Source organism: Drosophila santomea, unplaced genomic scaffold (assembly GCF_016746245.2).
Source record: "Drosophila santomea strain STO CAGO 1482 unplaced genomic scaffold, Prin_Dsan_1.1 Segkk79_quiver_pilon_misjoin1_scaf, whole genome shotgun sequence".
In the NCBI taxonomy this organism is placed as follows: domain Eukaryota; kingdom Metazoa; phylum Arthropoda; class Insecta; order Diptera; family Drosophilidae; genus Drosophila; species Drosophila santomea.
Window position 1 is genome coordinate 465,803 of NW_025319012.1, and position 17,850 is coordinate 483,652.

The 17,850-nt window shown below is 40.9% G+C and overlaps 6 protein-coding genes across 37 annotated transcripts in view; 5 read left to right on the forward strand and 1 right to left on the reverse strand.

The window, feature by feature from the left end:
- The first annotated feature begins 107 nt into the window (after positions 1–107).
- Positions 108–3,873, forward strand: LOC120457773. 2 transcript variants are annotated; one of them, XM_044006770.1, is made up of 3 exons: positions 108–408; positions 3,389–3,617; positions 3,716–3,873. In XM_044006770.1, coding segments are annotated over exons 1-3 (324 nt in total). In that variant the 5' UTR covers positions 108–406; the 3' UTR covers positions 3,809–3,873. The 2 variants fall into 2 exon arrangements, with proteins under 2 accessions (XP_043862705.1, XP_043862704.1); XM_044006769.1 differs by lacking the exon at positions 108–408 and adding an exon at positions 3,051–3,295 and having other exon boundaries at positions 3,716–3,870.
- Positions 3,874–3,970: 97 nt separating this feature from the next.
- Positions 3,971–11,329, reverse strand: LOC120457754 (WD repeat-containing protein 75). Its single transcript, XM_044006768.1, has 7 exons — positions 11,075–11,329; positions 10,628–11,011; positions 9,848–10,502; positions 9,605–9,783; positions 8,370–9,541; positions 7,935–8,308; positions 3,971–4,419 (listed from the first exon to the last, which is right to left on the reverse strand). The coding sequence occupies exons 1-7, from the start codon at positions 11,164–11,166 to the stop codon at positions 4,060–4,062; spliced, it is 3,216 nt and encodes a 1,071-aa protein (XP_043862703.1). The 5' UTR covers positions 11,167–11,329; the 3' UTR covers positions 3,971–4,059.
- LOC122756621 lies at positions 5,852–7,779 on the forward strand. The gene is made up of 2 exons (XM_044006771.1): positions 5,852–6,218; positions 7,432–7,779. Exons 1-2 carry the CDS (start codon positions 6,129–6,131, stop codon positions 7,573–7,575), a joined length of 234 nt encoding a protein of 77 aa, XP_043862706.1. The 5' UTR covers positions 5,852–6,128; the 3' UTR covers positions 7,576–7,779.
- A 338-nt stretch (positions 11,330–11,667) lies between the features above and the next one.
- On the forward strand, positions 11,668–13,300 carry LOC120457748 (malectin). Its single transcript, XM_039645247.2, has one exon. The coding sequence runs from the start codon at positions 11,872–11,874 to the stop codon at positions 12,913–12,915; it is 1,044 nt and encodes a 347-aa protein (XP_039501181.1). The 5' UTR covers positions 11,668–11,871; the 3' UTR covers positions 12,916–13,300.
- A 218-nt stretch (positions 13,301–13,518) lies between these two features.
- On the forward strand, positions 13,519–13,769 carry LOC120457749. The gene has a single exon (XM_039645248.2). The coding sequence runs from the start codon at positions 13,623–13,625 to the stop codon at positions 13,749–13,751; it is 129 nt and encodes a 42-aa protein (XP_039501182.2). The 5' UTR covers positions 13,519–13,622; the 3' UTR covers positions 13,752–13,769.
- A 97-nt stretch (positions 13,770–13,866) lies between these two features.
- The window catches only part of LOC120457750 (sodium/hydrogen exchanger 3), a 29,120-nt gene continuing 25,136 nt past the window's right edge, over positions 13,867–17,850 (forward strand). For 13 of the 31 annotated variants that reach the window (XR_006356539.1, XM_044006773.1, XM_044006782.1 and 10 more), the window contains exon 1: positions 16,526–16,968. The gene's annotated coding sequence lies outside the window, so the exon portion shown is untranslated. Of the gene's footprint in view, positions 13,996–16,524; positions 16,969–17,850 lie in introns of those variants that run through there. The other 18 variants (XM_044006789.1, XM_044006778.1, XM_044006786.1 and 15 more) reach the window with 6 other exon arrangements.

The window sequence follows — 17,850 nt, forward strand, 5'->3', positions numbered from 1 at the left end:
AAAAAAGAAAGTGCAGTTTCATGCTTATATATTATATTTAGCTCTTTATAATCAAAACTTTAATTATAGGCCTACAATATTTGAAAGCGAATCCCTCAACCCCTGTGAACTTAGCTTTTTCTCATGCTTCGTTGAGTTTCCGTTTCATTTTCGTTTAGCCTCTCTTTTTTATTTCAAAAACTTTCAAGTTGTGTCCAAAACCTGCCAGACGATCTGCAGCTTCGGCCAGTCTCCGATTGTTGGTTAACTCAAATTCAAATTCAGTTGCCAATTGGCCGCGTTGAAGTCAACAACTGTCTTGGGCTGCTCGATAATCCAAACCGTCTATCCGATCTTTTTAACAAAAAACCATTCAACAAAAGCTGCCTTTGCAAATATTACCATAGAATTTTAACAAACTTACAAAATGTGAGTTTAATTCGGTGCTGCTTAATTGGATAAAAATGGTTAATTACAAAAAAAGTGCTTTAAAGTGTATCAAATAAATGAAGCTTGATAAATTATTTTTAGCATTATTCTTACCATTTGAGCAGCTAACACAACCGGAAAGACTATTTACATTATTTTGAGATCTTACAAAATATTTCACCATTTTACCGATTCATTATTTAAAAATTTGATGCGCTTGTCACCCAAAGGGGCAAGAAAACTGGCACAAGCTGTCAGTACTCCAACAGAAATTAAAAAACAAAACATAAACAACTTGACCTATCACAAGAGCAAAAGCAACTACAACAAAGACTGACAAGCATAAAATGTAAAAAATACCCAAAGACAGGAGTACTCAACACATAATTTAGTTTAACGGTCACGTTTTTTTAACAAATGCTCAAAAATGTCCAAGAAAAAAGCGTTGCTAAAAACCAAACCGAATGAAAAGCAGCCATAATAAACCTTAAAATAATAATAACAATAACGCAATGCACAAAAAACTGTTACGATTGTCATGCTGCGTAGTGCCTTCAATTAACCCGCGCGAAGACCCAAAACAAATGCCAAAAGTCTAGCCCACTTACGCCATTTGGCTAATAAATATGATCCACAACGAGCGCATATCAATATTGACCACATACGTTGCAAAGGGGCGTGGCAGTTGGGGGACGTGGGCGTGTCGAGGGGCAGAAAGTGGAGTTACGTTTTGGTAGTGCATGCTTGATCACCTGAAACCTGACACAGTATTTCTGTATCGTTTGTTATGAAATTAGTATCTGGGCTTTATTGAATACAAATATAATATGACTATCATTCGACTTACTTTGTATTTTGCACAGTAATTTAACAATTTAACAAAACTAACAATAAAGATGTGTAAGTGTGTCTTTATCTTCGCCAAACACTCTGAAGTAGTGGTTTCAAACTATTTTCATGGCAACACCCTTTTCGAAATATTACGAGGAACATTAAGACGTATAATACAAGAGTTTTAATTAAAAACTCCGTGGGGAAACGAAGTGGACATAAACTAGGGAAACACCATCCTCGACGATGGAAACCTTGAAACGGCTTAAAAAGTTCACACTTTCGAAAATTAACGATCACTTGCTTCAGTTACCGGCTAACTTGTAATGAGCGTCTAGTGAACATGGCTTTGGTCATCTGATCTGTCCCATTTTTCGGAAACCAGCACCAGTTTCGCATCAAGGTTCCGGCGAACTTTCAACTCAACTCAGCTTAACCTCATTCTGAGACTCGGGTTTTTGATCCCACTCAATAAGTAAGCTCCAACAGAATTCTATCAGATGCGTGCAGCATATTTCCTCATCGTATGCAAAATAGTATAAACAAATTTGTGGACGTTGTAGCTCTGTAGCACAACAATGATACACAATACGTCAATCTTTGTCAATTAACCACATGACCCAAATTGGGAATGCTGGAATGGAATGGAATGGAACGGAGCGACGTGCTCACTATATCTGTATACATATATCGTATATATACATATGGCTGTAAAAAGCGAAAACTGCAGCGGTGCGATGCGACGCTGACGCCAATTGGATTCCATTGACCTAATCAGAGCCAACAACAAACCTCGTAGTTGCAGATCACAAGTCAGTAGCCGGGGTCCCAGATCGGTATACAAAATAACCACGAAAACCTGAAAATGCCAACACATTTTGGACCGAGACTGGGAAGGCTGCGCTCTTTTCGCATTCGCAAAAAGGCAGAATTGCATAAGATGGCCGGTACAGCGGCTTCGATAGCAACTGCAGCCAGCCAGTCAGGGTACATCACTTGGGTGTGCTCACAGGGGCGCGGAAATAGGGGGATCCTGAGGAGGGTGGGTCACGCAACTGAAATGGGTGGGTGAAGATCAAGGGGTAGTTATTTCTGTGAAAAAATACTTATGTGCATATTTTTTAATTGGAAAACTAAGCCAAGAATGTAGATATTATCATTAAGTCCTTTATCCCTTTTTCTAAATGTATGGACGCACGGAAAACATACATATGTCTTTGGAATGCATACAAAGCACTCGAGCATTGAGTTGCATCATAAAATTGTATACCCATATTTCAATGAATAAAATTATCATTACCATCCAGGCATTGGCGATCTCTTTGCCTTGTAAAGTGCTATGAACCATCGGCAAGCCATGAGTTGGCAGCTTGACCAAAGGGCGGCCAGGTGAGCCGGACTTTTGGTTCAGCTAACTGCGAAAGCGTTTGTGCCGCAAGTGGCAATATCAAGTCCAAAACTTACATAATAGGCCAGAAACGAGCGGCGTCGGTCGCCACTGCCGGTTATCCAATGAAAAGCAAAGATCAGGGATCTTTTTGCAGCCATGACGCTGGAAAATGCATGTACATACATATATCTGCGGTATAGTTTTCCTCCTCGGGGCACGCGACACCTAGGAAATGGCAGTCACATGACAACTGAGTTTTGCCACGGCAGACAAACAGATATCTTCGAGTACCTTATAAAATCGATCAAAATATGATTTTCACACCTAATATCTCACATAAAATATAAAGTTTATATAAACCACTTTAAAAAACTATATATTTAGCATAATACGAATGTGCGAAAATTGTATTAAAACCCATCTCACAAGCCACACAAATTGATTGCCATTGTGTAGGCAAATCTGTAAATCCATTAGATCTTGGTTCGTCTTACGGGCGTATGACTGTAATATAAAGCCCCGTCAGCTGACTTGGTCAACAAGTTGTCCCGCTCCAGAAAGTGAAAAGCGGTCATTTAGGCGTGGACTGGATGCGGGATTGTGCATGGGGGACTATGCGTGTGTGTGCGTGACAGGCGGAAACGTGTATATGCACTCGACAATTATGTAATGATCATCGTGATAGTACCTTAAGCCAAGCAAGTGGAATCTAGCAGTCAGCCGAACTCAACGAGGCGTGATCTTCTCGTCCCATTCAAGGTGCCTCCAGCCCGGTCGCTTTATCTGGTCAGCGTTCATTGTGACGGTGGTGGCTCTATCCGTAACGATTGAAGCCAGGCCCCAGAGGAATCTGCAGCACATCGCCGTGGTGGAAAATGCCGCCTGGGAAAAGACGCTTCCGCAGCAGTTCCAGAACCCGTTCTACAATACCCCAAGGGTAAGGGATGCCCTGGCCAGATCGAGTTGGTTTGGACCCGGTGAGGATGTGGTGAGTGTCAAATGTTCTATTGGTAGAATTACACCGTACATAAAATGGGAGTAGCATATAGTAAATATAATGAAAATATCTTTTAACTTTTCGTTTAGGTATATGACCGCCAGGCTGAAAAAATTCCACGCATGGAAATCTACAATGTGTTGTCTCATGCTGGTTTGATACCACGACGGCGTTTCCTTTAAATTGTGAATATTTCCATACCACGTATCTGCTATAAAATTATGAAAATAAAAGTCAGTCATTAGTTTAGAAAACATGAGTGGTATGATTTTGTGGTGGTATGTGGAGCAGAATTTGCAACTACATATCATATAGTGGACCTGGTTTCCATGTAAAAAACCAGCTTTTTGTATTAAAACTTGTATTGTCTTGTCTTATACAAAAATAGAAGAATTAATAACTGCTTAGGAACAACTAGTATATTTGTTTACGTTCAAATCCTCAGTTTGGTTCTCAGCGCTGTGATGATTCTTAATCGGTTATCCAGACCCTGCAAGTCAGTTTCTCCCTTCAGCGGGAAATCCACCAGCTTTTCATCCTGCTTCAGCAGCGTTTTCCGGGTTGTCAGCGTGCTCTTTGCCTCCTCACCCAGCTCCTCGTCGTCGTGCTCTTCATCACTGTCCCGGTGCTCCACTCCATTGCCATTGACGGTTCCTCCATTGGTCAATAAGCCATCTTTCGCGGATGATGATGAGTGCCTCGAGGTGGAATCCGCCGGGGTCAGCAGCGATTTAACGAATTCGCCACAAATAAGGCTCATGGCAGGCATAGTGTGGGCGGAAAGATTAACAAACTGTAACACAAAAAAATCATTAATTGACATTGACCTTGCTGAAGTTCAAAAGCTGTGATACTAGTGACTATGCTGACCGATTTTTGTGTTTAAAAGTAGCTAGATCTATCTGTACTTTCTTGTTTGAATTAATTAACATTAAATTTTGGCTGTATTATTTATGTATAATTAGATTAACTACTCAAAAAATGTTCAATGCTATTAACGCAGTACTATTCCACGCTATTGCAGAACTCCATCAATGTAAGTATACCTCTTTAAGGGCACTATCACGAGTGCTCATAACTTTTAATAAGGCGAAGAACCAACACTATTGTCCGTAGGCAAAACTGGATTTTTTGGGTGTCGAGATTGCGGTCCAAGTTCACATGATTATTGTTCGGCTTTCCGTTTTGTCATTGCTGAACGTCTTTTAAATGTGCCGAGTGATATGTGTCTATTAACCTTCGCGCAAGCGCTTGTCGCCTGTGGATATTGTTGATCCATTTCAGTGCAAACAACATTGGCAAAAACAATCCAAGTGCACACATGTCTGTCAGTTTGTAAAGTGGCAAAGTTGCAAAATTGCAAAATATTATTCTTTTTTCCAGGAAGAAGCACTCATTGATGACTCAAAGCGACAAGCCAGAGTTCAGTTCAGCTTTAGAAACCGGCTAAAACTGGTATAAATCCTCGAAGAAATACGGTAATTGGCGAAAGTAATTTAAGCAAGAAGCATATTGCTCGAAGTAACAGTGACGTGAGAATTTACAACGCCGAATTGAGTACTATTGGGGAAAACAAAAGTGTCGCAAGCACGCAATGGAAAATTCTCGCAACAAGCTTCAATCGCAAATTACGGGTAGGGGAAAAGGCGAAATGGGTTCAATTCATGGGCATAATGCTACAGAAATTAGGAAAACTTATTGAGAAAACTATGTCCGAACTCCAACTATGCCTTATTATACTTCAGAATAATACACATGATATTTTGTAATTACAAATTATAACATTGTACTTACAATCCAGAAAGAGCAAACAGAAATCAGGAAAAATTTCGTTTTAATTTCTTGTTTTTACTTGGCATAAACTTTATTTTAGAAATCGAAATTTCTTATTTCAACAAGCATTGGCCCTCCGTAAATCACATAATGTTTTTATACATTCTTTTAACCAAATATAAGTATTATTTTATGACTTTATGTTTTCAGCTCTGCATCCCACTGTGCAGCGGTGGGCAGTGCGTTTGCACCAGTCCCTCGTTGCCCATTCACAATGGAAGCAATGGCAAGTGCACAAGTCATCAGAGCAAAGAGCACAAAAGAGCGAGCTCGGCTCGACTCACAAAAATAATAACATAACAAAGTATTCGGAGAGCGGACGAGGCCGAAGCTCGTGCCGCAGCCGAAGTGCGGAGCTGCGAGTATAAATTGCCGAGAGCCGCAGCGACAGCTCAACATTTTACCGTTGTGCTCCGCAGCAACAACCGTTATCCGGAAAGAAGACAGCCGGAAGCGCGTGCCACTAAAGTTTACGGAAATAAAGGCGGACAAAGGCTCATCCTCGCCTGCAACTGACAAAGTGCCAGAATCCAGATTAAACGATTTTCGAGCGACTAAAAAATAAACAACATTTCGAACTGTGCAGTGTGCAAGGCAAAGACATTGTAGAACTCCACAGACACTTCTCCTCCGCACCCGTATCCGGAAACGGATTGGGAAAATCGGAAAATGTGGCCCAACTTTGTAGCTGTCGTTTCCCTACTGTGCCTTGCATTCTTCGCATGGGCAAAAGCTGGACCTGTGCCAATTGTGAATGAGGTGAGCGGATGATAGGGAGCCAAAGGGGCAGGGCGAAAATGGAGTAGTACAGCAGGGGGTACGAATTTGGGGCAATGACTTCACTCGCGTTCCAAAATAAAATGGATGCCAGCTGCACTTTTCAGGAGATGCAAACTCGCTAATTAAAAGTGGGTGTCGAGTGCCGCGAGAAAAACAAAATGCAGAGTGCAATCTTAATTAAAAGATTGCTTTTAAACTAAGAACAGCGGGGGATTATAGCCATAATGAGAAAACACTATATAGCACGTCAAGGTTCAGCATCTCATAAATAATTTACGTAACATCTACCACACATTTCGTTTTTAAGAGAAACGCAATAAAAAATATATATATAGTATTCATTTCAAAGTTATTACTACATTAAAAACATAAAACAGCAACCGTAGGAAATGATCATTACGTAAAGCCGATTTTAAAATAGAAGAAAAGGAAATTGGGGAAAGCAACTGTTATTATACCATGTACAACAAACGTTTGAAACGTATAGTTAATCGTAAGTTCTACATAAATATGAGAGAAAAGACTTTTTTCTTTTGAAAACACAACGAGACAGCCGTTTATATAATATTCTATATGGAAACGATCCCTTATCAATTCGCATGAAGACGACCCTTGATGGAATAAACAAAGCAATAAATTTATTCTCAAAAATAACAACTGATTACTGCGTGATCTTTGGAAAGGACTACCCCAAATTTGTTTAGTGAAGTTCAGCTGATTGCTAGAATGCTATGCAATATTTTTGGCTAATCATAGTCTCACTTAGGTATCATGTGAGAAAACGTCTACGGTTGAGAAACACAAGCTGAAATCGTATAATATTCAGTTGCTAGGCTGCTTAAACTCACATTATTTACACAAGACACAATTGAATGGCGGTTCCAAAAATAAATCGCACTTCGAGAAAACTACGTTATAAATCTCAATGGAAATTATTTAAATTGAGTTGAACGCTGGTTGGGCGCAAATAACAAAACACAAAAGAACACCGCAACAAAAAAACAAAAGGCACAAAAGTACGGTGACTTTCGTGGCGAAAAAAGTTGACTTCAGATTGAGAGAAAACAACATGTTAATGCCATAGAAAAACCCTTCTTCTCTCCTGACACATTTTCATAAAATTATATCGCTCTTCAAATTACAATAGTTCGATAAGATTATGTTAAATTTCCCTATATAATTCCTCTTCCAGCACCAACAATTGATGCCAAAAGTGCCTCAATGGCACTGTCTGCGATACTTTAAACATGATGTCCTGATGATGCGTCGCTGTCGCCATTTGCGAGTTCCTACGGCGCCGCGACTGGGCGATGTCCTCAAGCGAAAGAAAAAATAGTATAAGACCCACAGACAATTGTCCCCAATACTCAAAACGACTGAACCAAAAGATCAATTAAAAGAACATTTTTTGAAGGATTTCTAACCAGACCAAAGCTAAATCAAATATATACTACCAAATATACCATTTCTGAAACTTATAATAAGTCTTACCAATTGTACTTCATAGTTAAGTAAGATTTCAATAAAACAACTAAGAACACTTGTTAGCTTTTAAATTTAAAATTTTGAATGGGTAGGAAGAAGCTAACAATGGCAATAAAATGGATTAAAACAAGGTGTTAATATACTTTGTACTACTTCTTAAATTGAATAAAAAGATAAACGCATTCAAAGCATTTTAAAATTTTAACTTACCGCGCTGACGGCACTGTGTTCTTCCCGTCCCACAATCAGTGGACCGTGTTTCTCCAGGGACTCCCCGGAAACCTGCAGCGGCTTGATAACATGGATTCCGAAAGTCGCGTGCTTCAAAATAATATCTGTGGTAGCACTGGGCTGGGAAAAACTGATCGGTGTAGGCGCATCATCAGATGGACTCTGACCCGGTAGCGCCAGGCACGCGATCTCCTGGGAGTGGGTCAGCATTAGCAGCGTTGACTGCGCCTGCCAGTCCACATTTATGGAGCTCTGCCTAGGCTGTCTCCTAGGCAACCAGGCCAAACCATGTGTTTTGGGTAGATTACTGCGCTGATAGAGGGGCAGCGGAACACTTGGTTGGAACACATGCACTAAAGAATAAAACGTGATTGAAATAAATTAAAAATTCATAAAGGCCGAAAAGAAACGTACATTCATCATTTTTAGTTATTACAGCCATTAAGTTGGTGAGCGGATCAAAGGCCAGGTGACAGACAGATAGTTTTAAGCCCGCCTGCAATCGCAGCGTCAGCAAATTCCATATGAGAACCCTAGATTCAGTGCAGACTGCCACCAGATGAGCCTGATCCCCGGCTCCAAATTGCACGTGTGAAATCTGCGCCAGCCCTTGCAGGGGAGCCGCGTTTACAGGGATTTTCTTGGTTTTCATGTTGGTTTTACTACTGTCATTTAGCTTAGATTTCCCTTTCTTTTCCTTTTTCGGCTTACTACTCTCATCCAGCTTTAGGACACTGAACAGGTTCATAACATCTTGCGGCACCAAGTTCTCGAATTTCTGCCGCCGATTGTTGACATGACTTAGTCGCTGCTTAGCTTTGAAAAAGTGTCGCGGGTGCAGGCGATGCAGTCGGAACTCCAATTTGCGTAGTCTCAGCTTCGTGGCTTGTGGAATCACAGCTCTTTGCTGGAGATGCTGCAACCTATCCCGATGGGCATCTGGGACTGAACATTCAACTCCAAAACGACGCAGCAGTTGCAATTTTTGATGCAAACCGAGTTCCGGCATTTTCATGATGTACTTAAATACCATCTCCTTGCTGGAATTCTCTAGTTGACTAACAAGTTTGGCTTTGGCAGGAGGACCAACTATTAAATCCTTCGCCTGCTGTATTAAATTTTCATCATTACTATTTATCAGAGCCTTTAGCAGAGCCCACAATTGCTGCCTTTGTTGTGTAAATTCTTTTCTCGCACCATTAAGTGGAGTTTGGGCCAATCTCAGTTGAGCTTTGGATATAACACCATCTAAGCCAGGAGGACAGCTGAGAGTTTGGAGGGGAAGCCGTGGATTCCTCGCATCATAGAGCGCCAAAGTGTTGCCATAACCAACGGCCAACAGAGACCCGTCCTGGGAAAAGCACAAGGAACCAATCGGAAGGTTTCGATAGCTGGTCTGCGCCAGGCAACACCACATTGTTCCGCGCTTATAAATGTTTTCGGAATCCGTAAGGCCCCACACTTTAATTACGTTGTCTTCACCTGCGGTGGCACAACGCAAATTATCCACTTGGAACTGATTGGAAAAGATTATTGCCTTAAAACCATTTTCATGAGGCAGTTCAATTTCCGTGTTTAATATGTAACTGCAGGGAAAAATATAAATTTATTGTTTATTGATCTAAATGAATTTTCAGATTTAAAGTTACCTTTGTAGTCTTTCATTATAATGCCAGAATTTCAGGCGCACTTCCGCAAAGTTCACCAGATCATTGTACACCTCTCCGGTGGCCATCCAATTGATATTAAAAGCTGCTCTAGTAATACGCGTTTTGTAAATAATGTGATTTGCCTTCTCACTATGAACATTAGTATTCACCACGCGAAGCTACGAAGAAAGATATATCATATTTAAATATAAAACGTAGGCACGAAACTTAATTATCACTCACATTATACAGCAAGCTCTTGGTGTAAGCCGAATAAAACTGTAAATGTCCTGATCGACCATTTAGTACCAAAGTATTGGTCCTCGGATTTAAACGGAGTCCCAAGGGGAACTTACTTTGTCCCGTCTTATCATTGGTTTCGTACGTAAAATGCTGAACAGTGGATTTAATTATGCATTCACTACCGCTAATCAGCTGAATGGCATTGTCCTCCGTGCAAACCAGTACATTATCGTTGTCATCGCTGACCACAATATGTCGGATCACACTGGACATTCTGGGCAGATACTTGCGATAGTCAGGCGAGGCCACAGCCCACTTGACCAAGACGCACTCATGTCCACCGCTGTAGATGCTCCCGCCAGATGGCGAAAATGCGAGACTGGTCACCTCCGTGTGATGCCAGTGAAAGAGCGTGTTGCTCATCGAATTTTGTTGTTCAAAATTACGCCAAACATAGATCCGACCCTCGGAATCGGCGGTTGCTGCCACCATTTCGCAGGGACTCATTTTCACACAGGTAATAGTATGGTGCTTGGCGCTCTTGTAACGGCAAAATGTCCAGTTCTCATAGTTTACGAAATATATGTAAAAGCCCTGAGCCAGAATAATGTATTTAAACTGTCCTTTTCCCACGTCTACGAGGGGAGTGCGACGCCTGCGAATTAACAAATATTTAAAGCATGTCCAATATTCCAATTTTTCAAATTATTAGTAATATGTTTTGATGCTTTAAGATAAGTTACATAGCATTCGGAAAGAAAACCAAAGACGAGAACTCACTTCAGCTTCAATCCGCAGTTAACATCGATCTTTTCGCCCGTGCTCGTATTAATCACAAGCCAGTTAACCTGTTCGCCACCCTTCCCCTTCGCGGTGACAAAGGCGCAGGCTGTGTCGCCTCCTTTGTACAGATTCATAAGGTGGCAGGTTAGAATAGTTTCTCCATTACCCAGGGTCAAGGACACGGTGTTTTTCAGCACACCAGCCCGCCAGTTCCAACGGAACAGCTCTGCGGTACTCGTACACCCTATCAGCAAATCCGGCTGCTTCCGATCCAATTCCAAACTGATCAGTGGCGCCGTGGCTTCATCCAGAACTCGCGTAAGTTCTCCCGTACTGGTGGCATATACTTGCACCTTTGTCTGACACCGCACGAACATAAATCTGTGGAACAGGAATCAGGGTGTTACATACTTAGTACCATATAGTACTAGTTTGAATAATAACCTTCCATCGGGAGAGAATACGGGCGCATGTTCCACAATGTTGCCGCCTGCCAGAAACTGCAGCTCCAAACGGTCTTCGTCGTCGAAATTCATGATTTTCCAGTTAAGCACTTGATGCTCTGGTAATCCTCAGTGCTTCGCACTGTCTGTTGGCAGGAGTTTTTCTAATTTAATGCTTTTTTTACCACTTTCCGTGGGTTATTCTACCAGCAAAATTCAATCACATCAATGCACGTGTGGCTCAGTGTGCCCGCCCAGTGGCGCCAAGGAAATATACTAACAGCAATATACTGAAACATCTCACAAAGTGTTAATGGTCACTCTTGGGAGATCATAATATTAAAATTTAAATTAATTAAGAATTAAGATAAAAAGTAGAACACATTTTTCTGAAATGTTTTAATTTTTATTAACAATAGATACTGGAATCAACTAGTGTATGAACAAGAAGTATGCCATTCAAGCAATAAAAAAAATGAACGCGTTATTTTCTACATCATTATTATGTTATTTAAGTGCTCTACAATCTGTTCATTTCTTGTTTAAGATTATTGGTAGATATGTATTATGCGTATTACAACAATTTAGTAAAATACCGGTGTTCAAAAATACTGGTTCCAATGAACAGTTCTCTGGTTCTCTGGTACATGAGAAAAGACTGCACTGTATAGAAATAAATTTGTAAATGGATGTATTCCGGCCCCGAAAATCATTCAGTAATAGATAGGCGACGGAATTTGTTGGGTATTTAATACCCAAAAACTAGACGCCAGAAAAAAGTTCCGCAAAGCAAGGAAAATGCTACAAACAAAGCTCCGGCGCACAAAAAAAACAACTACTGCTGGCATGTGCAACGTAGCATGCAATAAGGGGATTTTCCGGAACTACTTGCGAGCAAGTGGCCAAAGGACCTGGATGTCGGTGCTCGTGCTGCTAATCCTTATCGGTACCTGCGCACTTGCGGAACCCCTGAAAGTTATATACGCGGTCAACGCTGGCGGGGATGAGCACACCGATCTTAATGGCGTTCAATACGATGCGGATCCTCTCAAAGGAATTGGAATAGCTTCTGACTATGGAAAACACCTGCTGATGATCGGCCGGGTACAGGAACATGACGAGGTTCTCTACAGGACCGAGCGGTATCACACCACCACATTTGGGTACGATTTACCCAGTGATGGTGATGGAGATTACGCCTTAATAATGAAGTTCTGCGAGGTGTACTTCGATGCGCCACAGAAGAAGGTTTTCGATGTGCTCCTAAACCGCAAGCACACGGTTATCCGTCAGCTGGACATCTATAACCAGGTGGGCAGGGGCTCGGCACACGATGAGATCGTGTACTTTAAGATTAACAACGGACGGTTGAACTATGAGGGCGAGATGTCCGATGTGCGAAATGGCCGCCTCCGGCTGGACTTCATAAAGGGGGCACTGGATAATCCCAAGATCAATGCCTTCGCCTTGCTCAAGGGAGACATCTCCCTGGTTCCGCGAATGCATGGCTCCGAAGCGACTGAGAGGATTAAACCGGAGGGTAAGCTGAATGCAGAACCGAAGATAGGACAGCAGGCAGAGAGGGTGGTGCGCAACCAGCGGGGCGACATCGATGAGGATGACGAGGACCTCGACGACGATGAGTTTGAGGAAGAGCTGTCCGAGCAGCAAGTCGACAAGCTGGGCAACGATCAGTCTTTTCAGCAATCGGACACAAAGCGGGCTTACAGTGGCCCCCGCCAGCCGAATCCGTACTCCATGGACGACTCATCGATCCTTCTACCAGTTTTCATCGCCATCGGAGCCTTTATACCACTGTTGTTCTGCCTCTGCAAGCTGTGATCTCTATCCGTTGCTCACTCAACGATCTCGGCCTGCGTTGATTTCCTGCTTAGTGATTTTGTGATTTTGATAAAAGACTAATTATATACTTATCGTTTAGTTCGTACGTTGTGCACTCCCTAGAGATCGGTTCCCTTATTCCCAGGATGTAAAGCTCTCTTAACGCCCTGTACTTTCCATATTTGATAAGAAATTCTTTAGTGTTCTTCTCGGGTACTTAAGCGTTGAGTCACTTGATTGTTTTTCATGTTCCCGGATCGTTTGACCGCTCAACGCACGCTTGAACGCACAAAGAAAAACCGGTGTTTGGGATGAATTTTGCTTGGGAACTGTTAGTTTTGAATGACATGGAATAAAATTAGCCTTGTTTGTTATTGAACAAAAAGCTTACGATTATTTTAATGGTGGCCTGGATTGTGCTAAAATTGATTCGTTTGCTAATGGGCTTCTCAGCCGCATAAAATCTTGAATCTATTTAGACTTTTCGATAAATGACTTTCTGGGGGCCTAATATAAAGTATGTACGTAATATACATATTTGTTTACGTGTACGACTGGTTCATTTTGCGAACCAATAGCCGGTCTATCGCAAAACAATCGGAGCAAGTGCCATTCCTGGCGGATGTCCTGCGGGGGCTGGAAAATCTGGAGTTGCGTCGCGAGGAAAATTCAGTCATCAACGCGTCTTCATCGAATCGGCAGTGAAAATGTGCCAGCGGCGGTTCTTCAGCAGCAAGTACACCAGTTTCCACAAGAATCACATCAAGTTATTTGCCGTTTACATGAAAACGGCGAATTTGATGCAAAACTTCAACGTGCGAAAGCGCTCGCTGTAAGCGCCGCTGCCTCTGCCGTCGCCCCTCTCCCATGCAAAATAAAGAAAATTAACATAAAGTTGATTCCCGGCTGTGTGTGTGCTAGTGCTTTCCGCATAGTGCTAAATGCAAAATGAAACCCCCTAACGGTGGAATGCAAAGTTAAAAATGTTGAACCGGAATAACCCCAAAAAGCTGGAAGAAATCGTTGATAAGATATATTAGGAGTCAAAAAATCTATTTAGGCGTGTCTAGGAAAATAACGGTAAGTTTCTTCCCCTCTTACATAATAATTAGCTTGTGTTTAATTATGTCGCTTTGTTAAATGATATGAGAATTTCATAAAAACGGAACCCGATGTTGCGTATTACATTAACCGACTTTTCGTCTCGTTTCTTCACAATTTGACTTTGCCGAAAGCAATGTCCTCCGCAAAAAACATTCTGACATAAGGTGCAGAAAAATTTGTATCGGTCTCTCCAAGTTGCCGTTACTCTCTCCCACGCGCCTTCCAAGGATATCGGCAAACAGATGTTTTTGGGGCTCTCCTGTGCGCATGTAACGGTGCCTACGCTAAACAAAAACAAATTGTCCATGCCGACGCGATTTTTACAAGTTACAAGTTACTACTGCAACTCGAAACAATAACAAAAACAATCACATCTGCATTCAGCTCTCAAAAGCAGGCAACACTTCCTGTATTTTCGATGGGTGTCTGGTGCGCGAGCAAGAGTGTGGGTGTGTGGCCGTTTTATATAATGCGGATGCCATCGCAAGCGATTTGCTATTGTCCTTGTGGTTGTTTTTGTTGATGCGTTCCGTCATGCGGACAAAGGCTGCAACCTTAGGACACCTTCTGCTCTCAATATACTGATTGAATTGGCATGTTAATTAATCTACATTTTATGCACCATTTCAAAATAATAACATATGTATATACATATGTATGTATACTGTATATATAGCTTTCCTGAGTGAAACACCGAGATGTGCTTTCATTCTTTGCTGTAGCTATTAGCCAAGCAATAAAAACCTTTACTCTGTGAGCAAATATGGTTTTATTGTAGTTCACATTATATTGGTGCGCCAAATCCATAACTATGGTCAACTTTTGTAGCCCCAAAAAGTGAAAACCTGGTTGGCTTTTTCTATTTCAGTCAGAAGCCTGCAACGCTAAGGGAAATAAATTAAAAATAATAATGAAGACATGATAGTGTCGTTGTTTTTGATCATAAAGTGTTTAAATTTCGGAATTATTTCGATTGAAATACGATATACGATATTTCTTGAATGTTATAACAATTGTATTATTCAGCTAACATCATTAGTTACTTGAAGGGTATATAAGTTTCGAAAGCAGAAGCTAGCCTTCCTTCTTGTTGTATCCAGACTTGCTGACTGCTGTGTTACTGTGTCCTTTGTACTACGTCTATGGCCATTGCAAACGTGGTATGTGTTATAAAATTGTATTTTTGTTGTATTCTGTTTCCCATGGCTTTCAATCTGTCTGATGAATGGTAGCAAAAGAGATGGAGGCGCTGTGTGATTTACTATTTTGGCCTGTCCTGCGGCGTGTCCTTGGGAAAATCCTGGGGCTTACATAATAGACGCTAGCGGGAAAGCTTTGAGGCTTGCTGGGCGTTATTACTATTATTGCTATCTTTTCAGCTGAAAGTTAAAGCCGTACACACGCACAAAATATTCAGTCTAATGAACCTTTAGTGTATATGGGCTCTGCTCTTCAGCACCCACTTTCGGTAAAACTTTGACAGCTTTCCGTTTAACGCGCTTTTGTTTTCTTCCAAATGAATGCCTTTATGTGTTTTGAAAGGCTTTAATTTTAACATACATATTTTTCTGTACACTACGCCACTAGTTATACAGTGTAATATAATGGTCCATAAAATCAACGTTAGGGACATTCAATCAAGGCTGCAGACGACGAAGTTCAGCCAAATGATCCCCCATCCTTTGGATTCCATTACGTGCACTCAGCTGCAGTCGTTCAAGTACAAGGATAATGTGCACGCCGCAGTCTCTGTTTCGTGTTTTCCGACCAAGATAATAGAGCTGCGCCCACGCCATCAGCGGCCACTGTGGATCGATATTATTGAAATGCCACGTTATTGAAATGTGCATCAAAAGTGCCTCTCTCACTTACTTGCACCATGCCCCTTGCAATTAACAAGGAATTACAATCGTGTTGTTATCCTTGCTCACAGACCCAGCCTGTGCCACCAAAAAAAAACCATTTCCATTGCAGGAGCAGGACATCGGTTTTTCTACCCTTTGATGGTCAACTTCACTGCACAAAATTGAACTACACAACAGTGGCCACAATGCTAGGCAACTGCCAACAATGTTCTTTTGAATTTAAGGTGGCTGGTTTGCGTTTTCCGTTATTTTGAATTATTTTGAGACAAAAAAGACACTGTGCATATGCCATTGTTTTATCGGGTTGGCTTTTTGTGAGGCAGATAAAAATATGGTTTTATCTTAAGGCTTATGGTAACTATTTTATTTAGTCCCATAAAATTGGGCTATATTTTTTTAATATAATTTAATACAGTTTAATAAAAATAGTTAGATGGGTGAGGGATATATTCTCAGTATTTATTGTTTACACTATTTTCTTGCCATTTGGTTTTATTTCCATATATTTGTACCCTTCTTCCTACATTTCTCCTAACAGCTGTTAAGCGAGTGTGACTTACAGACCCAAGCTCTGCTAACAGCTGGAACACCTCTGTTATCGGGCCGATTCTTTCGAATATATTTTCCTCCAATTCTCGCATTCCGTTCTCGACTGCAGAGAGCGCAGCTGTTTGTTTATACATAACCGGCTGGGTCGCGAAATTCGATTTTATATTAGAAATTATTTTGGAACTATTCGGATACGTTTCGGGAAACTGGAAATATGTAAATCGACCCGAAGCAAGCCGTGTTTTTTCTTTACTTTTGAGTTTGTGAGTTTTTGTAGTGAAAAAACCAGATACATATGTATGTATGTATGTATGTATTTGCGCCTCTTTAGTCAATAAATATTAATGCACATTGAGCAGTTGGACGGGCATGAATTAGAAAGCATTATTTATTGCAATCATCTGCAGTGCGAATCAAAACAAAATCGGAAGCGCTCCGAGAGTGAGAAAGGAGAGAGTGAGAAAAGCAGTGAAAACGAAATAACAGCCGGCTGATTTGTTGCGGAAAAGGAATACGAAGAGAGAAGAAGAAAAACGTGCGTAAAGATGATAAATATACACTGAAAACTAATATTAATCTAAGAGTTTATACTTTTTAAAATTATTAACGAGGGCTGGGGAATAGTGTACACATTCCGATGTAGTTTTTATTTTCTTAAGAATCAGTAACTAGAAAAGTGTCTAAAAAATGATTTTTTCAATGCAGTTACCACGTATGTATCTGTACGTAAGATAAATATTTGCAGGTTATACAGACGTTTGTGCTGTATTCCTCATGTATTTATAGACCATCTTCAATATTTTTCCTCAGAGAGATCACTTGAGTTTATTTTGGTATTTTGCCGGCTCAATCATTCTCCTTGTTTTCAGTTCTCCATTCGTCTTGCTTCACTTATACGTTCCCGCTTTTAAATCCGAATCCCAAAGTACGATTCTATGTACGGATGTTTTTTTGACTACATACAAAACATTTGTAATTGTTGCTGTCGCGGCCTACGTATGTACATGTGTCTACATATTTGTTGTTGCCAGCCTGATAACATGGAGCAGCATGGCATCATACTTTGATTCTTGATTCGATGTTTTTCCACTGAGTTATCTAATTTGAAAATTACTAGATCTTAACATTCCGATGCTAAGAGACCAACTTCACTGAATGAGTCAAGAAACACGTTTCACTGTATATAGCTGTATATAGTAAGTATAGAGCAAACATGTATATAGAGCAAACATAAATTCATACCATATGTACATACATACATACATAAATATAGCGCTTTGCTAAACAGGCCAGTCAAAAAATTGTCAAAATTAAATCGTCAATCAAGTTGATTTCATTATCAATTATCAGCCAATAAATTAAGATACGAGCTATGAAAATGAATGTAAACAACAGTATACATTTGTTATCTTACGTG

Bases quoted from the DNA above. Each gene is read 5' to 3' on its own strand.
- LOC120457754 (XM_044006768.1), bottom strand. From the start codon at position 11,166: ATGAATTTCGACGACGAAGACCGTTTGGAGCTGCAGTTTCTGGCAGGC. The intron at 10,503-10,627 runs GTGAGTTCTCGT...GTTAATTCGCAG, and splicing joins AACTGCGGATTGAAGCTGAA to GCGTCGCACTCCCCTCGTAG. The intron at 8,309-8,369 runs GTACGTTTCTTT...TTTATTCTTTAG, and splicing joins AATAACTAAAAATGATGAAT to TGCATGTGTTCCAACCAAGT.
- LOC120457748 (XM_039645247.2), top strand. From the start codon at position 11,872: ATGCTACAAACAAAGCTCCGGCGCACAAAAAAAACAACTACTGCTGGC.
- LOC120457773 (XM_044006769.1), top strand. From the start codon at position 3,234: ATGGGGGACTATGCGTGTGTGTGCGTGACAGGCGGAAACGTGTATATG. The intron at 3,296-3,388 runs GTAATGATCATC...GTCCCATTCAAG, and splicing joins TATATGCACTCGACAATTAT to GTGCCTCCAGCCCGGTCGCT. The intron at 3,618-3,715 runs GTGAGTGTCAAA...CTTTTCGTTTAG, and splicing joins TTGGACCCGGTGAGGATGTG to GTATATGACCGCCAGGCTGA.
- LOC120457749 (XM_039645248.2), top strand. From the start codon at position 13,623: ATGTGCCAGCGGCGGTTCTTCAGCAGCAAGTACACCAGTTTCCACAAG.
- LOC122756621 (XM_044006771.1), top strand. From the start codon at position 6,129: ATGTGGCCCAACTTTGTAGCTGTCGTTTCCCTACTGTGCCTTGCATTC. The intron at 6,219-7,431 runs GTGAGCGGATGA...TTCCTCTTCCAG, and splicing joins CTGTGCCAATTGTGAATGAG to CACCAACAATTGATGCCAAA.